Source organism: Nicotiana attenuata, chromosome 4, assembly GCF_001879085.1.
Source record: "Nicotiana attenuata strain UT chromosome 4, NIATTr2, whole genome shotgun sequence".
In the NCBI taxonomy this organism is placed as follows: domain Eukaryota; kingdom Viridiplantae; phylum Streptophyta; class Magnoliopsida; order Solanales; family Solanaceae; genus Nicotiana; species Nicotiana attenuata.
In genome coordinates this window covers 8,118,564-8,138,432 of record NC_031992.1, presented here as the reverse complement: position 1 = coordinate 8,138,432, position 19,869 = coordinate 8,118,564, and the positions used below count along the sequence as shown (strand labels likewise).

Below are 19,869 nucleotides of genomic sequence, written 5' to 3'. Positions count from 1 at the left end.
AGGGTCATTACAAACAAAGTACAAAGGCTTACAAAAATATACGCCTAAAGCTGAGGAACGGGAGGATGTACATGTGATGAAACCCGGGCGCCCGATCCGCCCTCGAGAGTTCATCTCCGGTATCAGCATACCCGGTCGCCACACCCTCTAGCAAGTATCCTCGAGGGTGATTCCTTCGATCTCCACCTCCCATAGGCTTCCAGCTCAATCCCCTGAGGGATCTCCGTCGGGGAAGATGCAGGAAAGAAAAAGAAGGGGACGCGGAGGAGGCAGAGAAAAGAGACATGGCCCGCCAAAGCCAAAGCTTGAAGATTCGGCGGGCCCCCGTCTCAACAGCCGGCGGTGCCATTTTACCCCTTAGGAAAGAAAGAGCCCTAGGGATGAAGTGCCACACCAGGCCCAGGTAGAAGAGTGAGCAACGGTGCATAATCCGAACAATTATTTGCGCAAAGGTGAAACCAACTCTCCGCCCATCGCCATCTCGGGACGACAGTAGCAGCAGCGACTTACATACCGACGACCGCGACAGTATCGGGACAACATGCTTATGATCAACAAAAGGAGGCCCCGGCAGAAGGCCTCGACGCGGCCCGAAAGAATTCCTCCAAACAGCCTTGGGATAGAAAGCTTCCATCGTGGTAATCAAAGGTAAAAGAGGATGGGAAGAAAGAAGCAAAGCACACCAGCAAAAATATTGAGATAAAAGATGCAATGCCATAAAGCTCCCTCCTTTATAGGGGGAAAACGGCACGGTCATCGATGCTCTGAAAGTTTGACCGGCGGGTGGAATTACTACCTCCTTGAAAAAACGAACCGACGATAGTACTTTTGCTTCGAGGAGTGGAAACGATAGGACATCGACCAGAGATCTATGAGGCACGCCATCTGTCACGTAAGATTGCGCCGCGATCTGAATCGCCATTATAGCGTCGCCAAAAGGAGCTCGAGGAGTCAAGTGTCAGAATCATTTCCCATCACTTCGTCATGAGAAACGCAGAGACTATCTGTACGCGGTAAAATCAGAAGACTTGATTTTTGCTATCAAGACAATTTTGGAAGCCTTCCCCAAGACCCCGAGGGTGGAAGGCCACGATCGAATTCTTGGCCTCAAGGCTCATCGAGGTCCGAATTGAAGGAAGCAGGGAACAAGGTCAGGATAAGAGAAAAGGTCTCTTGCACATGGCTACACCTGACAGGGCCGGTCTATCTATAGCCTATTGAGAGGACTTGCGTCAGGCCGTCCCATCTTCCTACTCTTGTAAATAATATATACGTACTTTACTGAGTCCCCTCGCCTATATAAGGGGGACTCGCCCCACCTTGTAAGGGGCTGATGTTGCTCTACTTCTCCATAATGCAATAATCTCTCTCTCTCTCTCTCTCTCTCTCTCTCTCTCTCTCTCTCTTTCTTCCTTCCAAGTTATCAGTGTTCATCGACCCCGAGGTCACCTTAGCATTTTATAGTTTCTTCATTTGTTCTCCATCATTTAGCTCGAAATAGATAGTATAAGAGCCTTACTTATTCATAACTTTATCTGTTACCCCCTTCCCGACTACCCTCGATAAGCCCGAGATAGGCTCGAGGCCTGGCCCCAAGGTATCTACTGGCTTGCTCTATGCCCGGGAACGTCCCCTTACCGGTTCGATTATCGCTTTGGCTAACTCGATCTTTATTGTCTTACTTCACGTTTTATCACTAATCACCCTTACAAACTAGCTCGGGAATAGATCACGTATTTTTAGAATTCCATTTACAAATTTAATTATTGTTACCATTTTCACGGTAAACAGTTTGGTCTAGGATTCAAACCCACAGGGGAAGATGTGAAAAGGTCTAAAAGATCGAAAAAGAAGGCATGGGCAATTCCGAAACCTATCCCACGCCTCTCTAGGTCTTTTGTCAAACCGGGGACCGTGAGGCGCCCAGTGTCAGCAATCCCAAATCCTATGGTTGACGTTGATAAAGAATTAATTGAAAGGTTCCAGAGGTTATTTGATGGGTGAACGTGGTAGAAATTGGAGAAGGTTCCAACAAAGCGGATGTGCAGTTCGTCGGGCCGAAAATGAAGATTAACAATTGGAAGGCTACTCCTCTCCCTACTCGGAAGGAGTTTTGGTAGTTTGCTTTGTTTTCCTTTCAGTTGTCTGGTTTATTCCAGGGTTGTAATCCAGATTTTTATTTTCCATCTATTTTGATGTACAAACCCTTCTATCCTTTATTTTCAATGAAATGCAATTTCCCTTTCCATTACTCCTGATAGTGTCATTTTTATCTTTCTTTATACAGTTCTTTTTATGCTGGTTTCAATGACATGACATACATGAGGAATCTTCAGCCAAGTCTTAAAAGTCAATCTAACTCTGAAATAATAATCCAAGAAATAGAGTGTGATGATGAAACAGAATATGATGGAGAGGAGGCATTTGAGGAAATTAGTAAAGAGCTAAGTCACTTTGAAGAGAAACCCAAGCCTAATTTGAATGAAACTGAAGCAATCAATTTAGGGGATCCAGATAATATCAAGGAAACCAAGATAAGTGTACACTTGGAACCACAAATCAGGGAAGAAATAATCAAAGCACCGTTTGAATATAAAGACATTTTTGCATGGTCATATGACGACATGCCGGGTTTGAGTACCGACTTGGTAGTTCACAAATTGCCAATTGATCCAGCTTTCCCTCCCGTCAAACAGAAGTTAAGAAAGTTCAAAACCGACATGAGTGTGAAGATCAAAGAGTAAGTCACAAAGCAGCTTGATCAAAGGTCATTCGAGTCACGTGGTATCCCACTTGGTTAGCTAATGTTGTGCCGGTGCCAAAGAAAGATGGTAAGACCAGAGTGTATGTTGATTACCGTGATCTCAACAAAGCAAGTCGGAAGGATAACTTTCCATTGCCTAATATCCACATTTTGATTGATACCTGTGCCAAGCACGAGATTGGGTCTTTTGTGAATTGCTATGCGGGATACCACCAGATCTTAATGGATGAGGAAGATGCAGAAAAGACAGCATTCATCACGCCGTGGGGAACATATTGCTACCGGGTCATGCCATTTGGTTTGAAAAACACTGGGGCAACTTACATGAGGGCAATGACTACCATATTCCATGACATGATACACACGGAGATTGAGGTCTACGTAGATGATGTGATCGTAAAGTCCAGGAAGCAGTCCGACCACGTCGGAGACTTGAGAAAGTTTTTCCAGAGGCTCCGCAGGTACAATCTTAAGCTCAACCCTGCAAAGTGTGCATTTGGTGTTCCGTCTGGGAAACTGTTGGGGTTCATAGTTAGCCGGCGAGACATTGAGTTGGATCCGTCAAAGATCAAAGCTATCCAAGAATTGCCACCCCCAAGGAATAAGACTGAGGTGATGAATCTGCTCGGGCGCTTAAACTACATCAGCAGGTTTATTGCTCAACTCACGACAACTTGCGGGCCCATCTTTAAGTTGCTGAAGAAGGATGTTGTGGTCAAATGGACTGATGAGTGCCAGGAGGCATTTGATAAGATCAAAGGATACTTGTCAAACCCACCTGTATTGGTCCCGCCGGAACCCGGGAGGCCTTTGATTCTCTATTTGACAGTCCTGGATAATTTATTCGGTGGTGTGTTGGGTCAACATGACATCACTGGCAGGAAGGAGCAAGACATCTATTATCTCAGCAAGAAGTTTACATCCTATGAGGTTAAGTATACTCCCCTTGAAAGGACATGTTGCACCCTAACTTGGGTGGCACAAAAGTTGAAACATTATCTGTCATCCTACACTACTTACCTTATTTCTCACCTGGATACTCTAAAGTATATCTTTCAGAAGCCTATGTCCACATGAAGACTTGCAAAGTGGCAGATTTCGCTCACGGAGTTTGACATTATCTATGTAACTCGAACCGCGATGAAAGCCCAACATTGGCCGATCATTTGGTAGAGAACCCGGTAGATGAAGAGTATGAGCCATTGAGGACTTATTTTCCTGATAAAGAGGTGATGCATATTGAAGAGGTGGAGCAGGACGAAAAGCCAGGTTGGAAAGTTTTCTTTGATGGAGCCGCTAACATGAAAGGTGTCGGAATAGGGGTTGTGCTCATTTCCGAAACAGGGCATCATTACCCTGTTATAGCCCAGCTTCGTTTCTATTGTACTAACAACATGGCTGAGTACGAGGCATGGATTTTGGGTTTAAGGTTAGCTATAGATATGAGAGTCCAGGAAGTCTTGGTCTTGGGAGATTCGGATCTGTTGGTGCACTAAATTCTGGGAGAATGGGAGACTCGGGATTTAAAGCTCATACCGTATCGACAATGTTTGCATGATCTTTGTCAACGATTCAGCTCAGTAGAGTTCAGGCATATTCCTAGGATCCATAATGAGGTTGCTGATGCCTTGGCTACCTTAGCATCAATGTTACACCGTCCGGATAAGGCTTATGTTGACCCTTTGCATATTCAGGTCCGTGATCAGCATGCTTACTGTAATGTGGTTGAGGAGGAACTTGATGGTGAACCATGGTTTCATGATATCCGAGAATACATCAAGATGGGGGTGTATCCGGTACAGGTCATAGGTGATCAAAAGAGAACAATTTGACGTTTGGCTAGTGGATTTTTCTTGAGCGGGGGAATTTTGTACAAGAGAACTCCAGATCTTGAGTTGTTGAGGTGCATAGATGCTAAACAAGCCACGACTATCATGACCGAAGTGCATTTCGGAGTTTGCGGGACGCATATGAGCGGGTATGTTCTGGCAAAGAAAATTCTTCGAGCAGGGTATTATTGGCTCACCATGGAACGAGATTGCATCAGCTTTGTGCGGAAGTGTCATCAATGCCAAGTACATGGTGATTTGATTCATTCTCCGCCATCTGAGTTGCATACCATGTTCACACCTTGGCCTTTTGTTGCTTGGGACATGGACGTCATTGGACCAATCGAACCAGCGGCATCAAATGGGCACAGGTTCATCCTGGTGGCCATCGATTATTTCACTAAGTGGGTTGAAGCTATGACTTTCAAATCCGTGACCAAGAAGGCAGTGGTTGACTTTGTTCACTCGAACATCATTTGTCGGTTCGGAATTTCAAAGGTAATCATCACGGACAATGGTGCTAATCTTAACAGTCATTTGATGAAAGAAGTATGTCAACAGTTCAAGATTACGCATCGAAATTCCACTCCGAATCGCCCCAAGGCAAATGGAGCGGTTGAGGCGGCCAACAAGAACATAAAGAAGATACTTCGGAAAATGGTGCAAGGTTCTAGGCAATGGCATGAAAAGTTGCCCTTTGCTTTGCTGGGTTACCGCACTACTGTTCGCACTTCAGTAGGTGCAACTCCTTATTTTGTTGGTGTATGGAATTGAAGCAGTGATGCCCGCGGAAGTTGAAATTCCATCACTTTGGATTGTTGCTGAAGGCAAAATTGATGATGATGAGTGGGTCAAAACCCGTTTGGAGCAATTAAGTCTGATCGGCGAGAAAAGACTGGCAGCAGTGTGTCATGGCCAATTGTTTCAAAAGAGAATGGCAAGAGCATACAACAAGAAGGTGCGTCCCCGGAAAGTTGAAGCGGGTCAGCAAGTATTGAAACACATCCTTCCACATCAGGCTGAAGCGAAAGGCAAGTTTGCCCCAAATTGGCAAGGGCCGTTCATTGTAACGAGAGTGTTGTCCAATGGTGCTTTGTACTTAACAGATATAGAAGGCAAATGTGTAGATAAGGCTATCAACTCTGATGCGGTCAAAAGATATTATGTATGATTTCTTTGGTTTGTCTAAATTGTTTGTTTGTACTTGGCATGTTTTGAAGATTGGAATGACGAAGGCAATATATTTTACTATCTAAACACTTTATCCTTTGTTACCCCTTTGAGTCGTATCTATTTTCTTTCATACCCCTCTTTTGGAATCAGTGGCGAAAGTTCAGAAACACAGACATGGAAGATAAATAAAGAAGAGAAAAGAGGAAAAAGAGAAGAGAAAAAAAAAAAAAAGAAGAAATTGAAAAAATAAGAAGTAAAGAAAAAAGAAAAGAGAGAGAAGAAAAAGAAGAAAGAAAGAGAAAGGAAAAAAGAAAAGAGAAGGAAAAAGAAAAGACAAGTAAACAAAAAAAAGAAGCAATTCCTATGTCATGAACTACGTTCGACCTGATTCCTTTTAAGGATACGTAGGCAGCCTCACGGTTCGGTCCCATCGAAATAAAAATTCAAAGTTCCCCAGGCCAAGAAACGGGGGCAGAAGTTGTGGTTTCGTAAAAGATCTGGTTCCAAAAGTTGTAATTCTGAACCCATTCAAGTTTGTTTTGAGCCTTTATGATATCCTTTCTTTCTAACCCTATCCAAAGCCTACATTGCGGTCCAAAGAAAGACCTTTCGATCAGTCTTTGAGAATGCCAAGTCAAGCAAGATAGAGGTATGGTTCACATCAGGGGCAACACTCCGTTCTACACAAGGAAAGTAAATAAATGAGAGAGTCCTATTGGTGAAAATCTTCACGGGCACCGTAGGACGATGGAAAGCTGAGAGAAATTAAAAAGAGAGTCTTATTGGTGAAAACTCTCACGGGCACCATAAGGCGACGGTGAGTTGAGAGATGAACAAATGAGAGAGGTTTGTTGGCGAAAACCCTTCAGGGCGCCGCAAGCCGAACAAGGTTGTTGACTTTGCAAAAAAATTGGACGGGAACCCCGGGCATAAAGTATGAGGACTGAAAGGTGATTGACTGAATGGACTAGGCTGATTAATCTGAAATGCATGTCATGATCATTGATGCCAGCTGCCTCACTCGGGTAAGTCTCTTTTCTTTTCTTCCTCAAACAGTCATCCTATTTCAATTTTTCTTCTTTATTCCTAACTCTCGGAGTCATTGCATTTCATTTTCTTGTGGGTCTACTCCTCTAAGGCTTTTCCAATGTTAGCCTTGTTAAGCAAGTAAGAAAGGATTTCAAAGCTTATTACCAACTTCCAAATTGCACAAAGCAAAGTGCGGCCAAAGCATACCAGAAATAGCATGATGCAAAATGCAAAATAAGGTGTTAGTGGAAATTCAAGTGGTCGAGTGGTTTCGTGAATTTTGGGGAAAATACAGAGGTTCAAATTGGAAAGACAGAAATGTAAAACAGTAGGTTGAGTGTAAGGCATTCGGGTCATTCAGGGTCTTGTGGTCGAGGTCAATCAAAAGGTCAAACAATTCTTTGCCAGTCCAAGGCAGCTAATCAGAACAAAGCATGGTAGTGGAAAGGCCACCTTCAGCAAGAATGCCGTAAACTAACCACCACATTTTCAAACTGATAAGATTTTCTTTGATTAAAATAGGGGCATAAAATTTCATTTGTTCCGGAGGGACCCTCCATAAGGAAAGCATGTGCCAGACAGGTTCAGCCGTAAATTCTCAGGACCCCCCTGGATAATGGGATTTAATTTCAAGTTCTCAGGACCCTTCTGGATAATGGAATTTAATTTAAAGTTCTCAGGACCCTCCTGGATAATGGGATTTAGTTTTAAGTTTTTAAGACCTTCATAGATAATAAGATTTAGCGTAAGTTTTACCTTTAGGATATAGAATTTAGCTTTGAAGTTTTCACTCCTAAGATGAGATTTAATTTTAAATTTTCAGGACCCTCCTGGATAATGGGATTTAGATTTTAAATTCTTAGAGCTTTTGGGTAACATGATTCGATTAACACTCACAGATGTGCCCAGATACCAAACTGGGGCAGAAAAGTTTCTTTTGTTCTGTCTGTTTTGTTGTAATGGCAGGCGCCCACCTGGAAAATAAGGGAATATAGTTCAAGTTTTGGCAAACAGGCGCCCACCGGGAGAACAAGGGAATACAGTTCAAGTTTTGGCAATCAGGCGCCCACCTGGAGAACAAGGGAATACAGTTCGAGTTTTGGCAATCAGGCGTCCACCCGGATAACAAGGGAATACAGTTCGAGTTTTGGCAATCAGGCGCCCACCTGGAAAACAAGGGAATACAGTTTGAGTTTTGGCAATCAGAGGCCCACCTGGAAAATAAGGGAATACAGTTCCAGTTTTGGCAATCAGGCGCCCACCTGGAAAACAAGGGAATACAGTTCAAGTTTTGGCAATCAGGCGCCCACCTGGATAACAAGGGAATACAGTTCCAGTTTTGGCAATCAGGCGCCCACCTGGAAAACAAGGGAATACAGTTCAAGTTTTGGCAATCAGGCGCCCACTTGAAAAACAAGGTAATGCATTTCAAGTTTGGCAATCAGGCGCCCACCTGGAGAACAAGGGAATACAGTTCGAGTTTTGGCAATCAGGCGACCACCTGGAAAACAAAGGAATACGGTTCGAGTTTTGGCAATCAGGCGCCCACCTGGAAAATAAGGGAATACAATTCGAGTTTTGGCAATCAGGCGCCCACCTGAAAAACAAGGGAATACGGTTCGAGTTTTGGCAATCAGGCGCCCACCTGGAAAACAAGGGAATACGGTTCGAGTTTTGGCAATCAGGCGCCCACCTAGATAACAAGGGAATACATTTCAAGTTTGGCAATGAGGCGCCCACCTGGAGAACAAGGGAATACAGTTCGAGTTTTGGCAATCAGGCGCCCACCTGGGAAACAAGGGAATACAGTTCGAGTTTTGGCAATCAGGCGCCCACCAGGAAAATAAGGGAATACAATTCGAATTTTGGCAATCAGGCGCCCACCTGGAAAATAAGGGAATACAATTCGAATTTTGGCAATCAGGCGCCCACCTGGATAACAAGGGAATACAGTTCGAGTTTTGGCAATCAGGCGTCCACCTGGATAACAAGGGAATACAGTTCAAGTTTTGGCAATCAGGCGCCCACCTGGATAACAAGGGAATACAATTCGAGTTTTTGCAATCAGGCGCCCACCTGGAAAACAAGGGAATACAGTTCAAGTTTTGGCAATCAGGCGCCCACCTGGAATAGAGCTTTCGGAGGCAGTAAGAACAATATAAATAAGCAAGAAAGTAAAATGTTATTGAGTTTTGAACAAAGTCGAGTGTATGCCCTTGTGAAAATTCGTGTCCTTACAATGATGGTAGAGCTTACTATTTATAGATGCACCTAGGGAACAAGGTCCTAGGATCAAGCCCCTCTTAAATAACAATTATGAGGGCCATTGAAGAATGTGTAACAGTAGGCAGTGAATGCCATATTCTTTGTAACGGAGCATGGACTTAATGCTATAGATTATTTTTCATTGAGTGCTACCGAGGGACAGACATTTATTTTACCTTTATGAATGTCATTCTCTCCAGTAACAAATGAGATCGTTGCCTTCGGACCCGACTATCTGCTGTATTTGACTCCACGTGTCGCTTTTTCATGCGATCATTAAATATGAACATATTTTACCCTATACGACCACACCTCTCCCCTGTCTTCAGAGATAGAATCCATAATTAAAATTTTATAAGTTTAGCTTCGTGATTCTACTAAATTTAATTTACTGAATTCAAGTTCTATGATTTATGCTTATTTAGTAAATTTTTTAATAAATATTCATGTTTTGAACTAAAATTATTACTTTAAAATTCCAGTATATTTTGATCCGAATAAGTAATCTTTTTCGGAAAATTGCCAAAAAAGGAAAAGATTTCTTGAAAAGCTATTGTAACTTGTAAGTAGCTTAAATTTTAATTTATTCAGTTTGTCAGTTAACTTTACACACTATTCAAGTAGAGTGCGAGTTTTCTAATTCCTCTCCGATGCACAATTTTATGCTCAGTTCAAATTCCGGCAGAGGTCAAAATATTAGATGATTTTTTCTTATTTGTCCTAATTTAGGTGAATAGAATTGCTTGGATGAGAGATGACGTTATCTCATAGAATTAGCCGAAGTTCTTCTTATTTTTTCAAACTTAGGTACATAAAGTTACGTGGATGGGAGATATTGACACCTTGTAGAATTAAGTGAAGTACACATAAACTAGTCCGACCACCAGTCATAAAAAAAAAAAAAATTCAATCATCCAATGACTAATTGAATGCTTTGTATTCGGTTTTGTCATATCATCTGAACTAATATCTCTTTTCCAAGTAAAATTGGCCCTTTTTTAATTCCAAAAAAAGTTTTAACAATATGGGAAAATGGCAATTGGAAATTTGGAACTTTTTCGACACCTTGGATCTAATTCATAACATCACAAGTATTGTACTTTCTTTCTTCACAACGCGCCTTGATTTCCACGTAAGAGTCACAGCCCTCAAACCATTGCAAAAACGGAACATTTTGTTCTGCGTGTAATTCACGCTTCATCTCACAATGGGTACTACAGGAATTTCACTCACCCCCGACCCCCGCCAGCTCCCTCGTGTCATTTCTCTATGCAGAAATTGGTACTCCAATTTTCGTCTAAAATTTCTTCATTTTAGGCGTGAATTGAGTTTTCATTTTTCACGATTTTCAGTATTTGCTTTATGAATTTGATTACTTTGTGTTTGTTTGTTTACTTAATTTTACATCCCCAGATTCAGAAATGACATTCTAAGAAAAATGGAGTTGAAGAATTTTTTTGGGGCTGTTTAGGGTTTTAACTTCAAAATTTAGGTTTAAGAGGAGACTAATACCGAGATGTGGGATGTAAAAAGGCCTCATTTTCTTGTGGGTTTTAACCCTTCAATCCATTCTGAAACATTGGTAAGCACTAGTTGCTTCACAATTTGTTGGTACATTCCTGTTTGCTGCATTGTGATTGTTTTTTTATTTAGCTGCTGTTTTAGTTAGTATTTTTTGTTGAGTACTTTAAGCTGAAGGTAGTTCACTTGGTAAACAATTATGTCATACCTATATGAGTATTGGATGTGCTATGTATCAGACATTGGTTCATTTGATGTTTAAGTTTAACAAACTTTATAATCTATCCTAAACTGAGGTGTTAGCACTTAGAATGCAGTGGTTTCCATAGCAATGAGCGACACAGGGCTAACTTGTGATACTTCCTGAGAAGTACGTGGGCGGCCCTATTCGTCTTATTCCTAAAGAAAAGATTGGATCTAGATAAAGTACCCTTCAGTATCTGTTCTGTGTGGATGTCTCAAATTACATTGCTCTTGAAACGGCTTGCCTCCTGCGTTTTAAATAATGAAATGATTTATTATAAGAACAGCTGAGGAACTTAGTCTTATATTCGGTAAGCTGCAACTGGATATATTCAATGGGAAATAGAGCAGATGCCTTTCTGTGTTGACTGCATTTGTCTGTGTGCTTGAACTTCTTGTGTTAACTGTCGCCCATAGATATTCAGTGAGACGTATCATGGAATGCCTTCCCGTGTAGACTATGTTTATCTATGTGCTTGGCCTTCTTAACTCACAAACCTGAAAGCATCAGCCTTCTAGAGCCGATGTATATATTTGGATGCTATGATCTGTAATTTGATATGTATAATCGAAATTCGAAACCAAGCAGTTGACGAGTATTACTCTGGAGATATTATTGTTCTTTTCCATTGAGATTAATTGATGAAACATCCAGTGCCGAGTTATGTTGTTGTAGTTCACAGTCTTTCTTAACAAACTAACTTACTTGATCTGTTTGGCAACATATTTAGCATTTTGTTGAAAAAGACCAGATTGTTCAACTCTTGCAAAGTTCATTAACTGTTCTGAATTCTCTGTAGCAGAAAATTCCATCAAAATTCGTTAAACATATGGAAGGAAGAGCTTCTGGAACAGCATTTTTGGTGGGTCCCAGTGGAAATTCTTGGCCTATGGACTTAATACAGCAAGATGATGGTTTATTCTTCCACAACGGATGGGGTTCATTTGTTAAAGATCACTGCCTTGAAAATGGGGATGCTTTGGTTTTCAGATATGACGGTGATTTGCATTTCAGTGTGCTAGCATTTGATGAAAGTTCATGTGAGAAGGAAGCTGCTTATAACGCTGACTGCAGTCAAGGAGCAACAAACTTGTACAATCTTGCTTTGACAAAAAGAGACCGAGGAAACTCAGCTTTACTAGAATGCGTTGTTGAAGGTGTTCCTAAGAAAATGCGAAGCACTCAGATCCCTTCCGAATGCACAGCATGCTCAAATGGAAGAATTTATGCTTCTAGCTTTCTGAATGAAATGGAGAATGCTGGAAATGCATCAACCAATACAGTTACCATTGCTGTGCCATCTCAAACAGAGATTGTCTGCAGTAACTCAGGTAAATGGTTAGATTATAGTTTATTACATTATTGTTGGCAGTTCGATTTTCTAGTTTGAGAAGTGTTGTTTGAGTTTGCCAGATGTTTAATCAAGCCCAATTTGATGTTACAGTTCCTACTAATTATGAACAGTCATTTAGTAAACAACAATATTTCCCATTGAATTGCAACCGCCTCATCTAGAAGCTTTAGCTATTAGGGGGCGAACACTTCTATTTGTATATTTAGGTTTGCAACAAGCTTCCATAGATGTTTGCCTGATCCTTTTTCCTGGGTGCACGTTGGAACATTTTTCCTTTTAGCATTCAGTGACTAGTGAGACTTGAACTCAAGGTTTTTGTCTGATATCATGTTGAATTGTGTGACCACCTTATCTAAAAATTTAAACTGTTGGAGGAGACACTTATATTTTGATATATTTTAGGTCTTTATAACTTAGTAATGTAAGTTCTTATAGTGCAAAGCATTTGTATACATTGTTGCCCTGCATTTCTATTACGAATTAACTTTTTTTTTTCTAAATGGAAAGGAAATTCAGTTGTTAGCAACAGCTATATTACAAAATTGTCAGTTACAAATTTGGAAAATTTATTGCTAGTTTGAATCTAAAGCAGAGGTGAAAACAGGCAATGGTACCTCTGAAGAACCTATGTGGTTGACTGCTCAAGAAGCAGAAAAGGTTGCCCGTTCGTTTACCTCGAGTTTCCCCAACTTTACGAAAGTTATGAAGAGGTTCAATGTTAGTGGTTCATACACCCTGGTGAGTAGGTCTTCTGTTTTCTCTAAAACAACATTTCTTGTGATTCTTGGTGCAACTACAAAATATTATGAGTAATCTTAGCTTCTGTAATGTCTTGCCTCAACATTTCTTGCTATCAATGACTGCATCGAATGAGCTGTCATATCTTCTTTGACAATAAGGAATGTTGTGGTTGAGAATTATGTGCAGCGTGGTAAAGTTGTTTAGCTTGTTATATTTTTGTGTGCCAACAATATCTGAACTGCCCACTGATGTTTCTATTTATTTTAGTAGCTGCATGTTTGTCCTTAACCTGCCTGTTTTATGTTGAACCACAAGGCTATTTTGTTGATGTTGCCATCTTTTTTGTTGTTGTTGTTGACTATATTACAACAATCTAATCTAGCAAGGTAGTTGTAACGTTCAGTTCCACCCTTTGTAGCTTTCTGTATCATTATATTGATTTGTTGTATGCCTTAGCTTTTCCATGTTGGATTTGCTTCATCTTAGGAGATGATTCACTCCGAAAACATTGGCTTTATTTGATGTTTAGTTTGGAGTAATATTGCATTAGACAAGTTTATTCTCTTTTCACCACCTGCACATGCATCACTTGGTTTGTTGATCTCCTTCATATTTTCTTGACAGAACATCCCTTATCAATTTGCCACAGAACACCTACCCAAATGCAAAGTGAAGATTTTACTTCACAATTTAAAAGGAAAAACTTGGACCGTGAATTCAATCCCGACTACAAGAGTACAAACATCACATACCTTTTGCGGAGGGTGGTTATCCTTTGTTCGCGACAATAACATTGATTTGGGAGATATCTGCATCTTTGAGCTTGTCCGCAAGTGTGAATTACGCGTGCATGTTCTGAGGGTGGAAAAGGAAGGAAATGATTACAGTAGTAAGGTAGTTAAACTAGCTGCTGATTATGCGGCAACCTCGGTTAAAATTTCTGGATGTAAGTTGACGAAAGTGGGAGAAAATTCTAATCACTGTTTACAGCAGGTAGCAAAGGCCAAGACATATGATAAAAAAGGATCCGCTCATGGAAAAGAGAAACATGGTAATATGTTGAAGAGTCATCAGCTCCTTTTGTCAAAGATTAGCAGTGGAGATTCAGGTGAATTCACATGGTGATTAACTAACTTATTTTAGCTGTCCTTCCTCACACAACACATATTGAAACTTTTCAACTTTCATTCTCAAACAGTAATCAGGATACCTGCTCAGGATAAACAGGGTTCTTTCACCAAGAGCTGCATGTCAATGAAATCAGTACCTGAAGAGAAATTAGCTGCTGAATCTTTCAATTCTAATTTTCCTCATTTTGTACGAATCATGAAAAAGTTCAATATTAGTGGCTCGTACACTCTGGTGAGTAGTTTTTTTGCATGTTATATCTTTTTATATATTGTTATTGTCTGGACCTTTTCCATCCCAGTTGATTCATTCATTATTTCTCGATTATATGTCAAAACATTTGCCAACATGACGAATGATTTCCCGTGTAGAATCTAGATGCCTACTGGACTTAACGCCTATTTAGTGTCTAATGCATTTGAAGAGTACAAAAGTTAATTACTGTCAGAGTTCAGGTGCTATTTTGTAGCTGTTGATGTTCTAAAATATTTATGTGCACTCACTTTTGAGCTTTGACAATACCGTGTTCTTCTAGATTTGTTCTTTTGCCTCTTTATAGAACTGATGTGTTTGGTAGTTGAACCCTCTTTGCCTTCTAACAGAACGTTCTTTTTTGATGAGGGCCTTCTAACAGAACATACGATCAACGACAAAAATCATAAAATTGTCATCCGAGTGAATCTTCTACCTTAATTTTTGCTTATAAGCAAGGCAATTGTAGGTGCTCCAGCCTCCAGGCATCTTTGTGAACGATGTGAATCTTGGTAGTGATACCTTTTTTTTGTTTTGTAAGTGAGACCTATAAGGGTAGTTGTAAACCTTTTGAACCTAAAAAAAGGTAATTATAAATTTAGTGGTGTCTATGTTTTATTGGTCATATGTAAAAGTAAATGCATTTAAGAGAAGATAATGTTTAGCTGTCCTATAATGTTACTTTGCATAGCAAGCATCGGATGACATTTATATTGGAGTACTCCCTCCAATTCAATTCATATGCACTCCTTCCATTTTGGGATGTTCCATAACGTTTAACACAATTCCATTTTAGTGCAGCTTCCACAATTTTAGATATTTCAATTTCATTCAAGTGTTCACATTTTAAACTTCAATATGATGTTTTTTTTTCTATCAAATAACTTTAAAATTTATGTCGAAATAAGATCTTAAACTTCGTGCCTAGTACCGTTCACATAAAATAAGATGGAAGAAGTAATATTGGTCAGATTTGTTTCTTTTCCTCTCTCTTTATTATTTTTTGAGGGCATAATAACATTTTCACTATATGGGGGTAGAAATTCTACCATAGAATGTTTGTAAATCTTGACTTATTTCTGTTGATAATTGTTCCTTAAGCCAATTTAAGGTGTTTGGCACTGTGGCATTTCTCGTACTGTTGTTTGCCTTAAATTCATATTCTGAGAGCCTTCTATTTCTTCTAACAGAAAGTTCCATATCAGTTCTCAATGGAACACCTCCCAAACTGCAGAACGGAGATCGTGCTTCGTAACTTGAGAGGAGAATGCTGGACTGTAAATTCAATTCCGACTATGAAGGTACAAACGCTGCACACATTTTGTGGAGGATGGTCAGCATTTGTCAGAGATAATGACATCCAGATGGGAGATATCTGCATATTTGAGCTAGTTGGGAAATATGAAATGCGTGTACATATATGTGCAATTGGGAAGAAGGGGTTAGATTACCGAAACGGGATAACTTCTAATGAGTCGGCTATCCTTGCGTCCTTGACAAGCTAGAGACATTTGATGTAACACGCAAAAGAATGCATAATACAAGGTGAGGGTTAAACTGTCTTTAATTCTAATAAGTATGGTTCCATTGCATTTGGTAGAGAAGTATCAATAGTTATTCTTAAGGTTGCACTTTGCTACTAGAAGCTTTCAAAATCAGTACACCTTGCTGTTCCACCGCATTTTTGCCAAAACATTGAGAGAGTAGTCATATGAGTGTCACATGCCTTTTTACAGTTTCGTTCTTTTCAGATTGGAAGAGTCCCAAAACCCTGTTGCTGTATTTTTGAAAGCCTATGTTGCCAAACTCTGTTTTCTATTTATGTATTGCTATTACAGCTCGCTGGTGTTTTGAGAAATGACATAGTGCCACAAATTTTTAAAGGGGGTATGGTCAAAGTTACCTTTGTTATTTTTTGCAAATGTGGATGACAAAATGATGATTCCCTTCCCTTGCCTATTTCAGCTTCTCTCTCTCATTCTTTTTCTTTTTTTCTGAACACGTTTAGTATTTCAGTATGTGGGCTCTCTTTTTATCATCCTACGGACATTTCTGTTCAATTCCATCTTCAGGTGCCTAATTGCTCTTAGTTTCAGGCCTGGCTTTTTGCAGGAAGTGGATACACTGGATCAGAAAAGGAATACACGTAAATGTTATGGAGAAGCTTAAAGTAAATCATCAAACATTTGACCAGGTTGGACATAGCTTCAGTACTTAGATGTTCTGTTCTCAGTGTTTCCTAAGCTCTCATGTTCAGACTTTGTGTTAGTTTAAATACTGTGTGAAAATCTTCTCATTTTCTTAGTATGGTAGATTTCCCTTTGTAAATAATTCATGTGTCTGTAGTTAGTTTAATTGCCAGGAAACATCTGCTGTTGTCTGTATATGTAAAAACAGAAATTGGGACAATTTAGAATGAGAAATCGAAGTTTCACTCAGCTGAAATGAGTTCGGAGATATTTCCTCCATGAAGTTGTTTTTACAGTAGCACCAACTTTGTCACTTTAGATTCATTTAAACCTGTTACATTATCACTCTCATATATGTGCTGTCTTGGGCTCACGAGCTTCTGGATTGATCTGGAAGTTGCAGCTTATGAATTCTGCCTTCCACTGGTATTCTCATGGCCTGCAGCCTATTCCCCCCATACAGCTCAAGTGTCCCTTTCTCCTTGTTATTGTTTGTAATAGCGGTATACCTTTCCTCTGTTTCCTCTTCATATTAGTAATCAATACCGCGAACTTGATCATCTTTCACCCTTTGGCTTTGAATCCTTTACTAGACTTACTTTTATACTGTATGTAACACAAATATATGTGTTTTTAATAAACCAACTTTTCTTCTTTTTGAAATATACCAATATATGAAGAAAGTTCATATAGCTAATATATTCTGTTTGGCGGGAATCTCCCGGTGCTTTTTAGTTTTGTTTCTTCTATCTTTGATCTGGAATAAAAATGATCGAAATGCAGGTTAAAATTAGGGAGGATTTGGATTATAAGCATTACGTATCATAACGATTTCAATGTTGTAGAAACTGTAACATAAAATTTTGAGGAGGATTTTTATTATAAAGCATACATGGTTAAAATTAGGGAAGAGTTTTATGATAAAGGCATAAGTATCATAATTTTATGAATGTTGCAAGAAATTGTAACATAAAGTTTGAGGATTAAAAATTCATTCATCCCATCCCATTCCTCTTCTAATCATGACACACATAAAATTCTCCTTTTGCAGATATAACACATCTCAGCTTATGTTCGAGGTACATCACTTGGGAGCTGGAATAATATGAAAAGCAGATTGTTCTGACCATTAACGTAATAGTCATTACTCATTATCATACATTTAGGATGCTACCAAGACAAGTGAAATGAAAAAATTTGATACTCCATTAATATAAATCCAACTCTGCATATCGAAGAGCAAAACCATATAACTTAATGGTAAACATATTAACATTCAGAAGAAAACTAGGAACAAAGTACGAACTAGAAGAATGTTAAAGACTACTTCAATTAGCTAGTAACCATTCCATGCTCTACTTGGCATAGGTGTTCTCATTCCCTCATGAATAGGTGTTGCAGCAGAATCTCTTGTTGAAGTCAGCAATGGATGCATTGGAGTTGTTGCACAATACATAGGAGTTTCACCCCCTAAACCAGAGCCAGAATTGTTCACATTCTCACAAATTTGATTGCGATTAACATAAACAGAGTTCATTTGAGCCTCTAATTCTACCCGAACTTTACTCCCTCTAACCTCTACAATGGTTCCAACCATCCCATGATAAGGTCCTTGACGGATTTTAATTCGCGCATTCACCAATGGATCACGCCTTACTCTTCCAAATCCATATCCTTTTTTAGGAGGTGGATCTAGAGGTCTAAAGTTGGCTATTGATCCTGATCTTTCATCCCTATTTCTACTTTTGTTGTTATAAGTTTTACTAACTAGTGATACTGATTCTTCACAATATGCAACCTGAGAAACATTATCTTCAAGTAGCTTGGTCAAATCTTTGCTCTTGATTTCAAGACAATTTTGAGGCAGATCTCCATTCGTTGGTCTGAAATAAACAATATCATCCTCAACTTTCAGAACCAATCCCTTTATATGTATTAAATCTCCATTGACAACTACTACTTTATCTCCTGCTGTAAAGGAATTTTTCTTCATATTCTTTGCTAGCATTGCAGAAAAAGATAAAATTTCTGCATTAATGTCGTCATCATCTACTCTCTCCTTAGCTGTATGAAAATTTTCAAGATCATCTACAGTTGGCTGAATCTTATTACTGATTGACTTAAACGACACTAATTTATACAAGAAACCATCTTTGACTTTCTTGCCATCCACAATATCAAAATAATCCCCAGTAATTCTATCCCTCGAACGCTTCACTGAAATGCCCAATGCTTTAGCTTTACTAGCACTCCAAAATCTTGGTTGAGGACAAATTTTACTTGAAACTTCCTTTGGTTTATAATTACCTTCATATTTGTTAACCAAATCCTGATAATCAATTCTTGGAATCAATTTTACAGTGACCCTTCTCTGAATATCATCTACGTCCACAATCTGAGCAATGTCTCCTTTGTAATTCCCAGTTTTTAATCTCACCAAACAATCCTTAGTAAATTCTCTATCTCGACTTTTTACACAAAGCACATTGGACATCACTGAATTTGGAACTAACACAATCTTATTTTTCAGCAAAATATGTCTCATCCCTTTGCATGCTTCCCTAACATGAGATTCTTTATCTGCTTCTACGTATATATAATTCTGAAGATGATCGAGTGCTATAACCGATTTAATTTTCAAGTTAAAAGCTTTGTCAATTTGCTTCTGCATTAAGCATATTGCTACTTCCTTTTCATAACCAACTGCGCATTTAACCATCCATAACTTAGAATCCTTAATTGTAGGCAAAAGCGCTTGCTGAAATACCTCTGTTTCATCTTCCTCTTCCTCGTATCTCGCTTTTCTGCCATACCTTTCTTCTATTCTCCTTTCAAATTCGTCAATATCTTCGTCTTCGTTTTCTTCTCCAATTTGTGGACGAACAATCTCACGTTTTCGAAAAACAAAATCTTCTCTTTCGTTGGAATCGGAGTCCAGAACTTCAGTATCATCAATAAAATCATCTTCACCTTGTTCTTCGTCGTCCTCTTCTTCATCAGTGTCTACTGCTTCTAACTCTGAAAAATTGTGAAGCCGCCCTCCTTCTATAGCCGAATTCTTCTTCTTCTTCTTCTTCCTCTGAAACCTCTCTTCTCCTCCGCTTTGCCATGATTTTCTCTGTTTTTTTGTAACTCAAAACTTTTCACAACAGAGGTTATGTAAAGGAATTAGTGAAATGCTGCTGCTATTTATAAGGTGGGGTTTTACGTTTTATTCCTAAAACAAGTCGGTTTTGGGTTTTGAAAGGCATAATATATGAATAGGCCCTCAAATTTGGTCTCAGCTGGCAAGTATACCCTTCAATTTTAAATGTACACAAATAAGCACCTCAATTTATATAAAGTTAAACACTTAACACAGATACTAACGTGGCACATAA

At 39.4% G+C, this 19,869-nt stretch overlaps 2 protein-coding genes across 7 annotated transcripts; one reads left to right on the top strand and one right to left on the bottom strand.

The window, feature by feature from the left end:
* On the top strand, nt 10,343–17,637 carry LOC109224930 (B3 domain-containing protein Os03g0620400-like). Of its 6 annotated transcripts, XR_002067781.1 has the most exons (9): nt 10,351–10,642; nt 11,625–12,156; nt 12,772–12,917; nt 13,545–13,814; nt 13,911–14,028; nt 14,119–14,282; nt 15,491–15,845; nt 16,397–16,494; nt 17,541–17,637. XR_002067781.1 is itself a non-coding variant. In XM_019389501.1 (8 exons), the coding sequence occupies exons 1-7, from the start codon at nt 10,577–10,579 to the stop codon at nt 15,803–15,805; spliced, it is 1,608 nt and encodes a 535-aa protein (XP_019245046.1). In that variant the 5' UTR covers nt 10,343–10,576; the 3' UTR covers nt 15,806–15,845; nt 16,397–16,755. The 6 variants fall into 6 exon arrangements, 5 of the variants coding, with proteins under 5 accessions (XP_019245046.1, XP_019245048.1, XP_019245047.1 ...); XM_019389501.1 differs by lacking the exon at nt 17,541–17,637 and having other exon boundaries at nt 10,343–10,642; nt 11,628–12,156; nt 16,397–16,755; XM_019389503.1 differs by lacking the exon at nt 17,541–17,637 and having other exon boundaries at nt 12,784–12,917; nt 16,397–16,755.
* Nucleotides 17,826–19,867, bottom strand: LOC109225079 (putative transcription elongation factor SPT5 homolog 1). The gene is made up of 2 exons (XM_019389672.1): nt 19,859–19,867; nt 17,826–19,607 (listed from the first exon to the last, which is right to left on the bottom strand). The coding sequence occupies exons 1-2, from the start codon at nt 19,865–19,867 to the stop codon at nt 17,826–17,828; spliced, it is 1,791 nt and encodes a 596-aa protein (XP_019245217.1).

What these genes read in the sequence shown, in the direction of transcription:
- LOC109224930 (XM_019389500.1), top strand. Translation starts at nt 10,577, where the DNA reads ATGTGGGATGTAAAAAGGCCTCATTTTCTTGTGGGTTTTAACCCTTCA. An exon ending in GATTGTCTGCAGTAACTCAG is followed by an intron (nt 12,157 to 12,771) that starts GTAAATGGTTAG and finishes AATCTAAAGCAG; the next exon opens with AGGTGAAAACAGGCAATGGT. An exon ending in GATTAGCAGTGGAGATTCAG is followed by an intron (nt 14,029 to 14,118) that starts GTGAATTCACAT and finishes ATTCTCAAACAG; the next exon opens with TAATCAGGATACCTGCTCAG.